Consider the following 13,600-nt stretch of genomic DNA (forward strand, 5'->3'; position numbering starts at 1 on the left):
AATATAGAAAATTCTAAAGGGCTCACAAACTTTCAAGCACCACTGTAGAACAGATAAAATACGTGTGATTAATTTAAGATTAATTGTGAGTTAACGGTGGACAATAATGTGATGAATCGTATTAATTGTGAGTTAACAATGGACAATAATGCAGTTAACCATGATTAATTGCGAGTTGATGATGGACAATAATGTGATTAATCACGATTACATATTTTAATCAATTGGCAGACCCAGTAATAAAGTGTTCTCAGTGAATAAAAACACGATGAAAATGTGACCGGGTAAAGGTGAAACAAACAAAAAATTTTTAGATTGCATATAATTTTTTTTTTTTTTTTGGGGGGGGTCAGCAAGCAAGGATTTTATTAACAATAATAACCAAACATCAAACATTTTAAACTTAATGTGGCTTTATTCTTTCTTTCTTTTCTTTCTAATAAACACTAAAACAAGTAACGTTTCAAGTAAGTGTAAAATGAAATATTCAGGGAATAACACTTTTGAATAACACTTTTGTCATTGGACTTTTGTGAAAATCAAATATAACAACAAACTCAGTGAGAATCCAGAATGAAGAAAACACATGCCACCCTTTCATGTGGCTGATACTGTCAATGACTCACTTTCCTGTGTGTGTGTGTGTGTGTGTGTGTGTGTGTGTGTGTGTGTGTGTGTGTGTGTGTGTGTGTGTAGGGTTTTCAGGGAGCTGTGTGGGCTGCGGTGAGAAAGGTTTCCGCTACTTCACCGAATTTTCCAACCACATCAACCTGAAGCTCAGCACGCAGCCCAAAAAGCAGAAGCACTTAAAGTACCACCTGGTGAAGAACTCGCAGGGGGCGCTGTGTAAAGGCACACTCATCTGCTGGAAAGGTTGAGCACTCATTCATTTATTAATTCATTCACACTGGGAACAAATGGACTTCAGGAAAAACATCTCGATATGTTAATGAAGGGGTGTACTATGTCACTGACGTGCGAGGAATACTGAAGTGCGGACAGGCGGGAAATAATGACAACACAGACTTTATTTTTGTTGCTTTTCAGCACTACTATGTTCATTCACTTTGTTCTCACACACGCACACCACATTAATTGACAACAGGTGTTACGACTTTGCCACTCACCTTCCGATTCACAAAGTGACGCTTGACCACGCCCCTGCTGCCACAATAGACTGGTACCAAAATCCAGAATTGTGACGCCCAAAGGCATTTTTGAGACAAAGTCGGCAAACAGTCTTATTTTGTCAATTTGGGTGTGCCGAATTCAAATCTGCAATATGCCGAGCTCTATCTGACCTCTGTTGACCTCTAGAGGTCATTGAACTTTGGGCCTGTAAACGTCTCAGCTGAACCCAGTTTCTCAGCTTTCTAAGGAATGAAATGTACTAAAATGATTAATGAAGTTAGCAAATGGCCTGGTTTGTTAAATGTTTGGGTGCTGAATTCATTTTTCATTTGTAAAACGACATATGACCTCTGATAACCTCAAGGTCATTAAACTTGGCCTATAGGCCTATGCATTTAACGGCATTTTTAAACTGACTTTACTCCCCCAAAAAGAATATGAACAGACAAAAAACAAATAGAAAGGAACAAATACAACATTAAATGCCAGTCCATGTACATGTGACTTACCCTAGGCTGACACTTACACGACTTTTGGCCACGATTTTGTCATGGCAAGTCGTGCCATTTTGGGGCACGAACTGGGAGGCTCCCGCACTGTTCACGACTAGTTCACGAATGCGTGCCCGTCCACATTCACGAACTGGCACGACGAGTTCACGCATAGTTTGCTCATAGTTTACGCACTTCCCGCATTGGCACGACGAGTTTGCGCAATTCGGACGGTGTCGTGCCGACTTGGGCACGCCTGTGTCATGCACAACCTCATCCTCATCAGATACCCACACGCAATTTCAGAAGTGGACCGCGAAGATCCGGACACACATGATCTGATCCCTGGTGGATGGAGGACTGACCGACACCTGCAGGGGCTGCTGCCTCTAACCGGCCATCATACCCAGAAGGATGCAAAGGATCAGCGAGACTACCTGTCACATTACTACATGTCCCCTGCTGGTGCTGTCCCTTGGCAAGAAAGAATGGTAGTAGCTTCATGAGCTGCATCCACAGTTGTTCCATTTTTGAAATAAAAGAAACGAAACTCCCCCCCCAAAAAAAAAGTCATGAAAGAATAGAAAATAAAAGACATTAAAGAAAAAAGCAAGAAAAAAATTTGCGAATGGCGAGAAGTGTCTGGGAAGCCCTATATATACCCCCGCACCGACGCGAGCGCCACTGTCACACAGTAGTCGTGAACTGCTCGTGAACTCGTCGTGAACTGCTCGTGCCATGCGCAAACTGTTCGTGAAGTGCGTAAACTAGTCGTGAATTGCTCGTGCCATCAATGCATGACTGTGTCAGTGGGAAGGCATGGCCACGCTGCGACGCGCACCAATTCATGAACATGTCGTGAACTACTCGTGAACTCGACGTGAGCTGTTCGTGAACTATTCGTGGCAGTTTGTGACAGTCGTGGCATGGCGCGCACTTCCACGCACTGGCACGCATCCTCCCGCATCGTCCCAACGAGTTCACGACGAGATCACGAACAGTTTGCGCATAGTTCACGACCCGGTCGCGAAATTTTGTCATGACCAAAATTTTGAACATTTCAAAATTCTCATCCCGACATGGCACGCAGTCACAACGGGTTTACGCACACTTCACACCAGTTTACGACTAGTTTGCACACTGGCACGACTCGAGTCGTGCCAATGCGTGCCACGGAATCGTGCAAGTGTCAGCCTAGCCTTACTTTTCACAATGAGAATGCCTAGGCGATCACCTTACATAACATTGCATTACATTTAGCGGTTATTGTTTATACAAAGCTACTGAAAAAAGGACAGATTCAGCAGCATACAAAATGTGGGGGCATACAGGGTATACAGGTTAATCAGGGTTAGTATATATGAGAGTTTTTTTCTTTGTTGTTTGTTTTTTGTTTTGTTTTGTTTTAAACGGGGTAAAGCCTTTACAAAAAACAAACAACAAAGAAAAAAACTCTCATATATACTAACCCTGATTAACCTGTATACCCTGTATGCCCCCACATTTTGTATGCTGCTGAATCTGTCCTTTTTTCAGTAGCTTTGTATAAACAATAACCACTAAATGTAATGCAATGTTATGTAAGGTGATCGCCTGGGCATTCTCATTGTGAAAAGTAAGTCACATGTACATGGACTGGCATTTAATGTTGTATTTGTTCCTTTCTATTTGTTTTTTGTCTGTTCATATTCTTTTTGGGGGAGTAAAGTCAGTTTAAAAATGCCATTAAATGCATAGGCCTATAGGCCAAGTTTAATGACCTTGAGGTTATCAGAGGTCATATGTCGTTTTACAAATGAAAAATGAATTCAGCACCCAAACATTTAACAAACAAGGCCATTTGCTAACTTCATTAATCATTTTAGTACATTTCATTCCTTAGAAAGCTGAGAAACTGGGTTCAGCTGAGACGTTTACAGGCCCAAAGTTCAATGACCTCTAGAGGTCAACAGAGGTCAGATAGAGCTCGGCATATTGCAGATTTGAATTCGGCACACCCAAATTGACAAAATAAGACTGCTTGCCGACTTTGTCTCAAAAATGCCTTTAACTCCTTAAATAAGCACTTTTTTGAATTTTGGTACCAGTCTACAAGTGGGATTTCAGATAACCAGCTCTTCTTCCATTTCCTTACAAAGTGAACGAATCGATTTGTTAAATTAATTCACTTCCAGCTCGATTATATCAGCAGTTTTAATAAGATCATTAAGTTGACTTGACGAGAACGACTTCATGTTGTGATATTTTATGTGGTATTTCATGTCTTTGTCAGACTGTAAGACGAGACAGTTCTCCAGTGTGTCTTCATCCAAACCAGGCTCATCATCCTCACTGAGCAGCAAAGAGAACGGAGGAACCAGCAGCCACAGTCCATCCTCCTTCTCCCTCACAGGTGTGTGTGTGTGTATGTGTGTGTGTGTACATGTGTGTGTACAGTGTGGTCAGAAGTTTACATACAGTGATATGAATGTCATAGCAATATTTGCCACCAAAATGATCCATTTCTCTTTGCAAAGCCATCAACTTCTTCATGATGTTATCAATGTTGCGACTCAAGTTCTGAACAGCCACAGTCTGAGCGCCGACAGCTTTGTCCACCGCCTCAATCATGTCGGGCAGCTTTATGCGGCTTTGAACAGCTGCCACCGTTAACTGATTTCCTCGATACACCAGGGCAATGCCAAGTCCCATCCGCAAAAAATCCTGTGATCATGGTTCCGAATAGGTAAATATCCTCAATATCCTCCACGGAAAGAATCGCCAAGCACACCACACACCACTTCTCCCAGGCATCCATGGTGTATCCGACTGCAAACATTCTGGCAGGACAGGCAGGTTCCCCCGAACCCAGACTTCTTGTTGAGAAGATTGTGTCAATTGCATGAAGTGACCAGTTGATCAAATCCAGAATTTCGATTCATAGAACAGTGCAGGAAGGGTCTCTCAGACGAGACGAGTCCGCAGAAGCAAAGCAGGAGAGAGGCTTGTCAAGAAGGGAGAGGCTGAGAAATGAGAGATGAGAGTTAAAAACACCCACACATTTCGCTCCTTTCAGGACCGGAATGTGTAGGCATTAAAAAAAAAAACTCAGTGCAGCATTCCTTGAAGCATGGAGAAGAATTAACACAACAATTACACAAAAACATAGAAAGTACGAGAGAGCAAAGTCCCGTGGCAGCCGTCTGCGGCGCCATCTTGGGAAAAAAAAAACATTTTTTGGGGGGCTTTCAGTAATATCTTTGAACTGTTCTTTTTCTGTAGCAGAATGATTGTATAGCATACATCTAAAAAAAACAACACTAGTATTTGGTGCACAAGCTTTAATTTTCTTTGGGTTTTCTGAAATCAACACAGGGACAAAATTATACATACAGGGTCAAAAATATACATATGCTCACTTAGATTATTAATTCAGAGGTGCTGAAACGTCCAAAACGCCTCTTATCTTGCCAAGGCAAAGGTCTCTTAACTTCCTGTTAGTGATCATGATTGACTACAGCTGGTAGCTTCTCTGTGCCTTCATAAAAAGGGTTTGTTTACAGCAGTCATTGGATTGACTAACACACAGTAAAATGGGAACTTCCAAGGAGCTCAGTGCAGATCTGAGAAAGAGGATCGCAAATATACACAACTCCGGAATATCTCTTGGAGCCATTTCTAAACAACTGCAAATTCCAAGATCAGTTCAAACAATTGTATCCAAGTTATTGTGAGGTGTAGTCACTTTGCCAAGCCACTTTGCTTCAAGAAAACCCAAACTGTCACCCTCAGCTGAAAGAAAATTGGTTTGGATGGTCAGGAACAACCTGGGAACCACTATGGCACAGCCCTGCCATGAACTGGAAGCAGATGGATAACTGTCTACAGTTCAGATCACCATGGACTTGTTAAGAAATACCAAATATTGGACTTTGATAGCTACCAGTTGTTTTTAGATGTCTGTCTTATTTTTAAGGTTTTGAATGGACTAGCCCCTCCACCATTACAGGATTTCATAAAGAAAAAATCTTCACGAGTAAACACAAGAGCACTGACAAAAGGGGACTGTGAAGTGAAATGGCGTAGAACTAAATTCAGCCAAATGGTGGTGTCCATTAGAGGAACGCAGTCCTGGAATACACTGCCAGCTCATATCAGACTGTGTGACAACATCAACACCTTCAAAATGACCCTTAAACAGTGGCTGAAAATAAGTCAGACCTGCTCCCATTAATGATCTTAATTTCCAGGTGTATATTGTGAACTTGGTTTTACTTTCTGTACTTTTATATTATGTATTTTGTGTTTGTGATGTATGAGTATAATGTCTGCATGTTTTGTGATGTTGTATTGTTTGTTTTATTGTTGTTTGGTTTATGATACCTGCCTTAGGACAACGGATGAAATTTAGCAACTATGCTAACTCCGGCATATTTATATTGATGTTTTTTACTGATGTATTGATTAATGTGCAATGTCCTAATCAAATAAATGGAATGAAATGAAATGGACGAAGAGGCTGCTATCCAAGAAATAACCCCCTGCTCCAAAATTGACACCTTCAAGCTTAACTAATGTTTGAAGCTGACCACATGGACAAAGAAAAAGCCTTCTGGAGGAAAGCTGTATGGTCAGATGAGACAAAGATTGAGTTGTTTGGCCACAATGACCACCATGTACAGAGGGACACTGTAGCAGCTGCTGGCGGTGGTAGGATCATCATGCTCTGGGGCTGTTTTGCTGCCAGTGGAACTGGTTCATTGCACAAAGTGGATGGAATAATGAAGAAGGAGGACGACCTCAGAATTATTCAGCATAAACCATCAGAAACTTGAACACGACTTGAAACTTGGGAGTTACAACAGGACGATGAACCCAAACATGCATCAGAGCTGGTTGTGGAGGATAAAGCAGGCTAACATTAAGCTTAAAACAAGTCCTGACTTCAACCCTATTGAAAATATATGGGCCATGCTTATAAATCGAGTCCATGCCAAGAATAACCCTTACGAAAATTAACCATGGTTTTAATATGAAAACTAACCATGGTTTTACCATAGTTTATAGTTATTTATGGTTTTCATGGTTTTTTGGGTAACCATGAAAACCATGGTTCATGACTATGGTTTAACCATGATTTAACCATGGTTTCACTATGGTAAATGTTAATGTATCTGGGCTGTAAATCGAGATCCCCCTTACGAAAATCTACCATGGTTTACTATGGTTTTACCATGGTTTTTATGTAGTAACCATGATTCTACCATGGTATCTCATGGTTATTCTAAGTACTATGAACCAACCATAGTATTACTATGGTTCATCCATGGTAGTAACCATGGATCTACTATGGTATTTCATGGTGATTCTAAGTACTATGAACCAACCATAGCATTACTGTGGTTTATCCATAGTACTGCAGTAGCTGTGGTAGCATCATAGTTGTATGTGTAATTAGGTCATAGTAACTACGAAATTAGTTTAAAAGGGATAGTATGGTTTTTCTCTACAGCATTGACTGTTGGACGAAAGCATGGTAATACTACAGTTAGTGCATCCTTTTAAAAACCATACTATCCCTTTTTAAACTAATTTCATAGTTACTATGACCTATTACACATACAACTATGATGCTACCACAGCTACTGCAGTACTATGGATAAACCACAGTAATGCTATGGTTGGTTCATAGTACTTAGAATCACCATGAAATACCATAGTAGAACCATGGTTACTACCATGAATAAACCATAGTAATACTATGGTTGGTTCATAGTACTTAGAATCACCATGAAATACCATAGTCGAACCATGGTTACTACCATGGATAAACCATAGTAATACTATGGTTGGTTCATAGTACTTAGAATCACCATGAGATACCATGGTAGAATCATGGTTACTACATCAAAACCATGGTAAAACCATAGTAAACCATGGTAGATTTTCGTAAGGGAAAAAAAATAATAATTGAACTCTATCAATTCTACCATAAAGAGTCGTGAAATATCCAACCGGAATTCTGCCAGAAGCTTGTTAATGATGAACAAAAATGTTTGGTCAAGGTGAACAAGGTGAATCTTGCGAAGAGACATTTTACGCAAATATTAGGTGTGCTGTATGTAAATTTTTGACCCTGTATGTATAATTTTGACCCTGTGTTGATTTCAGAAAACCCAAAGAAAATAAAACTTGTGCACCAAATTCTAGTGTTTTTTTTTTTTTAATTAAAGCTGTATGCTGTACAATCATTCTGCCACAGAAAAAAAAAAAACATTCAGAGGAATTACTGAAAGGCAATATTGCCATGGCATTCATATCCAAGATGACATTCATGTCACTGTATGTAAACTTCTGACCACAACTGTACATGTGTGTGTGTGTGTTGAGGTGGAATACTGTCTCATGTCCTCATTTAAAGATAAATACACTTCTGGACGATTGTTTGTGAAATAATGAGGTGTGTGTTACAGATTCCCCTCCAGCACGAGGACAGTCCAGTTCATCTCCAGGAATTTTTGGGAATCCAGAAGTCACACGTGAATGCAGCTTCCTGAAACCTCTCAGCACCACGACACACACCACTAAAGCTTTACCTATAGGTAATGCAAGTGCAAACACACACACACACATTGGTTTTTTTTAGTATAGGAAATGAAAATACTTGAGATGTTTATTAAAAACATATTAGGTATTGGAAATCAATGTGTGTGTGTGTGTGTGTGTGTGTGTGTGTGTGTGTGTGTGTGTGTGGTCAGTACCCACCGCTCTGCGTGTTAACGGCCAGACGAATGGTTTAAATGTGGAAAGCCGGCCCAGTCTGCTAAGCCCCAGCCATACAAACCCACTGGCCATGCCCACACATGGCTACCGGCCAATCAAACAAGGGGACGGTCCAGGTGAGACCCATCAGCCAATCACAGTCACGAACCACACTCATTAATGTAATAATGCTATGAATTAATAATGTATTTGGGAATATTTATATATCGGGGTGGATCCAGGAAAATGGAAAGGTGTGTGTGGGGGGGGGGTCAACCCAGTAAGGCTGGGGGTCCGGGGGGTCACCAGAGGCCCCTGGAAGCTCTGCAGATTTTAAAGGCCTGGAGATGCATTTCGAGCTGTCAGAGACATGTAAATGAAATCTCTTAAAGAAAATTACCATATCAAAAATGCTTTAAAAGTAGGAACTTTCAAAACCATTTTATTAGTCACTGACAAGGATATTGTCAGAGTTGCAAGTACGGTATATGCAGAGAACATAATTACAACTGACATAAGGTCATACTGATGAAAGTTGCATTGTCATATAATACATTAGCACATGGCACACTACAGTCTAGAACACTGACCACAAAACACTTTCTATCAATAAATTATTAGTTTTAGTAACTGCAATCTGAGCTCCTGCTCAGGACATTCAGTGTCCAGATAAGACAGTGAATATACCCAGGGGAACTAAGGGCCCACTTAAGACAGAGCTATAAACAAAGACTGTAAGAGTTGCATGTCTATAATACAGAGTCAGTCACTGCAATCTGAGCTCCTGAGTCTAACAGACTGAGAAAACGATACAATGATTGTGCGAGTTGCATGTGAACAAGTTTCTATAGAGGTTTTTCACCCACGTGACCAAGTCATGTGAGGCCGCCATTTTGGACGTCACGGCTCGAATCAGTTTGAATGCGAGGAAGGCGACAAATGAAAAACATAAAAGAAAAAGGAGCGAGATGCAGAAAACACCTTCACTATCCAGCGACGTAGGGCATTTACAGGGCGAGCAGAGGGAGAGGTATTTGCAAAAATTGAGGTTAGCAGGCTTAGAGAACGACGTTTACCTGCTTCCACCAGGATTGTTCACTGACGTACGGAAGTACACGAAGCCCTCGTCTTTACCTGACTTCGGCCCACATGATCTGTATACCTATGTCGTTAAAAACCCATCGCCATACACAGGTATTGATCTGAAAGCGTATAAGAGTTTGGATGCCTACAAATATTTTGTGTCAGGCTGGGTAACATGCCTACATCAGCGGGTCGTCCCTGGAGCCGGTGGTCGCCATCTTATTACAGCTAAGGTTTGTTCACATTTTCATTTACTTTCGGTCCTCAGGATAAACAAAATGTTATTAAATGTCATTGAAATAACTTCTTAGTCTGTTGAGACATGGCCCGTTATAAATTTGCTGTTACCAGGCAATGACCAAGAACTGTATTATTAGGGTCGGTGTAGTTGTAGCAGTGTACTAGCAGCTAGCTGTTAGCACTAGCTAATGTCAACAACATAGTAGCTAGTATGTTACTGTAGCAATGTTTACGTTCAGTCATTTGGATGACTGTTAAAACCTTTCAGTCTCAAGTTTTTCCTTCACTGTATTTACTAGTTTACGGAGCTAGCGCGCTAGCTCGGGCAGGCTGGGAGCTAGCGCGCTAGCTCGGGCAGGCTGGGAGTGAGCGCGCTAGCTCCCGGGCAGGCTGGGAGCGAGCGCGCTAGCTCTGTAAACTAGTAAATACAGTAAAGGAAAAACTTGAGACTGAAAGGTTTTAACAGTCATCCAAATGACTGAACGTAAACATTGCTACAGTAACATACTAGCTACTATGTTGTTGACGTTAGCTAGCTTTCATTCATTCATTATCTCTAGCCGCTTTATCCTTCTACAGGGTCGCAGGCAAGCTGGAGCCTATCCCAGCTGACTACGGGTGAAAGGCGGGGTTCACCCTGGACAAGTCGCCAGGTCATCACAGGGCTGACACATAGACACAGACAACCATTCACACTCACATTCACACCTACGGTCAATTTAGAGTTACCAGTTAACCTAACCTGCATGTCTTTGGACTGTGGGGGAAACCGGAGCACCCGGAGGAAACCCACGCGGACACGGGGAGAACATGCAAACTCCACACAGAAAGGCCCTCGCCGGCCCCGGGGCTCGAACCCAGGACCTTCTTGCTGTGAGGCGACAGCGTTAGCTAGCTTGACCTTCAAAATGGCGGACACCAGGGTGTCACGTGACCCTGTGACGTAAGGTGAAAAACCTCTATAGGCTAGGCCTGTACTGGTACTGTAATATATCTATTATTATATCATCTAGGGGCCTAGTAATACTCATGTCTATAACTTATAAGCATAAGTAAACGGGTCTGGGTAGTTTACCGCATTTTGAACGGCCTACAACTCTTAGACCCAAGAACAGCAAGTTAACATACACTACCGTTCAAAAGTTTGGGGTCACCCAGACAATTTTGTGTTTCCCATGAAAAGTCACACTTTTATTTACCACCATAAGTTGTAAAATGAATAGAAAATATAGTCAAGACACTTTTCTGGCCATTTTGAGCATTTAATCGACCCCACAAATGTGATGCTCCAGAAACTCAATCTGCTCAAAGGAAGGTCAGTTTTATAGCTTCTCTAAAGAGCTAAACTGTTTTCAGCTGTGCTAACATGGTTGTACAAGGGTTTTCTAATCATCCATTAGCCTTCTGAGGCAATGAGCAAACACATTGTACCATTAGAACACTGGAGTGAGAGTTGCTGGAAATGGGCCTCTATACACCTATGGAGATATTGCACCAAAAACCACACATTTGCAGCTAGAATAGTCATTTAGCACATTAGCAATGTATAGAGTGGATTTCTGATTAGTTTAAAGTGATCTTCATTGAAAAGAACAGTGCTTTTCTTTCAAAAATAAGGACATTTCAAAGTGACCCCAAACTTTTGAACGGTAGCGTATAAATTCAGGAAAAGATACTTACATGTTCTTGAAGATGGAAGCAGGTTTTCTTCAGAGCCGTTGCAAAGATCAGCATCTCTCACAGACCTATCCAGCCGCTGTTGTAAAAATCAAAGTGAGGCTCCACCCCCAAAACGGCACATGTTCCATATACATACACAGACCCTTTACATGTAGTCTACAGTGCAGTCTGGGAATACAGTATGTTATTATGTAGATACATGAAGTTCCCGCGCCCTGTTAAAATCCAACAGGTCTCACCCAGCATTCTTTTCACGGCATTCGTGTCACGAGTGAAAAAAATCTAAGCTTGCAGGGGCGTATCACCCGCGGGGGATGCGTACGTTTCATCCCCCCCACTTTTGTTGAAACACAATTTCATCCCCCGCACTTTTGTCAGATTAAAATGACATCATTATGAAAATTACACAGCTACTATAAAATGTGTAACAAGGAAGTAAACTATTGCCATGACGTTAGACAAAAAACAGCCACGCAACGGACTCAAAACAGTTTTTCTCACCCGACCAATCAGCAGTTGCGTGAATATAATAGCCAGTTTGCGTAGCGTGCCGAAAGCGCTCAATAATACAGGATCTGTCTGCAGAGCTGCAGAGCCAACACCAGTTTTACCGCTCCTGATACACCGTGCCAGGTTTGACGTCGCATGCGGTGCTTACTGTGCCTGGTTCTGCGGCTCTGCACACAGACCCTTCTCAAAGCGCTTGCGATGCCGTCGTTCAAACAGTTGTCCCAGGTGCCATGCCCTAAAAGATTGTGTTAATAGTAGTTACTAGTTGTAAAGTCAGTTGAGGCAAATTTTTTATTACGAGTGTGTGTGTTTGTCCCAAGTCTACTTTTCATGCATTATAACTGCTTATCACTTTTTAGAAGAGTTTTTCAATTGAGATTTAAAAGCATTTCAAATCGAATGAATGTTCAATAATTGTTGTACAGTAATGTTATTTGGCCATTAAGTGTTTGTTGTATGTGTACTCTATTGCATCATTTTCAAATTTTATGCATTAAACCTGATGTAATGCATGATGCAAACAAGTTTTGTACACGAGTTTGAATAATTAAAGACATTAAAAGCAGGAACTGCCCCGTCTTATTTGAATGCTATACTAAAGAGGTCCTTCCAGGATGCTGCACTTCTTCAACATGAGCTGATTAGCCATGCCTCCTGCTCACACAAAGCGATCCCAGCCCAAACTGTTATGCATGATGGTGTATGATCTATACACTGTGTATGACTTCTTGGGCTATGTGAAGTTTTTGGTTTTGTTTATATCAGTGTATACCAGTGTAGGCAGCAATACTGACATCTCTGTTATAGAACAGTATCCTGTTACCTAGAATTATCACTCAATACTTTTTGCCTTCACTTACTGAATAGCCCTGGCAGTAACAACACCAAAACCCAACATGATAGATCTCTGCATGAAATGCAGAACTTGGCTGGAGTCAACTGGATTTATAGGCTTTCTGCTGTCCTCCCTTTCATTTGCATCCATGGACCATGGGGATGAAAAAGTTCCATATCGGTCATTGACAGTACATCACAGTGTACACACCGGGCGTGTATATAGCCATAAAACGATTTCTAATGATATGGCTTCCCCATTCCAGAACACCACCACTTTTGGAAAGCTTGATACGCCCCTGTAAGCTTGTACATACTATTAAATATAAACTATTCAGCTCAATCCCACATAACAATTTATTTATTTATTTATTTTTAAACCTTATTAATTAAAAAATCTTGGTATCTGCAATACAGTCACGTCACAATTCCAAGTAGCCATATACTACAACTATTTTTTTTTTTTTTTGGGACAGGGGGGTATGCACCGGGTACACCCCACCTTAAATCCACGCCAGTATATATAGATAGGCCATATATTGGTCTTAGCCAAATGTTCTAGGTGATCTCAACCAAGTCCAGCTGCCTTCGAAAAATATACTGTATGTTGTTTTTTTCTCAAGTAACATCTCCTTCAAGACAAAATCACTGACTAAACGACCTTGTTCAGAAGTAAGTGGTCTCAAAGAAGAGTCTTTTTTCGATCTTGGCCTTGACTCTGTCTCTTTCATTTGGACTCGGTCTTGTATATCTGTAAATGCAGGTGTCTTTTTTTTTTTTGCATCACAAGGCTGTTAATTTTGCAGAAAATTGCTGTATTAATAATCATAAAGATTGCAATAATAATTCAAACAAATTTCTCAAACGATCTACGGTCTACATTACACTTC

General features: G+C 41.1%; 1 protein-coding gene across 5 annotated transcripts in view; it reads left to right on the forward strand.

Moving 5' to 3' along the window:
- The window catches only part of greb1l (GREB1 like retinoic acid receptor coactivator), a 99,884-nt gene that overhangs the window by 15,849 nt on the left and 70,435 nt on the right, over window positions 1-13,600 (forward strand). For all 5 annotated transcript variants that reach the window (XM_060916047.1, XM_060916070.1, XM_060916062.1 and 2 more), the window contains exons 5-8: window positions 697-873; window positions 3,895-4,014; window positions 8,075-8,203; window positions 8,360-8,500. In XM_060916047.1, coding sequence (XP_060772030.1) covers window positions 697-873; window positions 3,895-4,014; window positions 8,075-8,203; window positions 8,360-8,500 — 567 coding nt within the window. The remainder of the gene's footprint in view (window positions 1-696; window positions 874-3,894; window positions 4,015-8,074; window positions 8,204-8,359; window positions 8,501-13,600) is intronic.

Source organism: Neoarius graeffei, chromosome 1, assembly GCF_027579695.1.
Source record: "Neoarius graeffei isolate fNeoGra1 chromosome 1, fNeoGra1.pri, whole genome shotgun sequence".
NCBI classification, from domain to species: domain Eukaryota; kingdom Metazoa; phylum Chordata; class Actinopteri; order Siluriformes; family Ariidae; genus Neoarius; species Neoarius graeffei.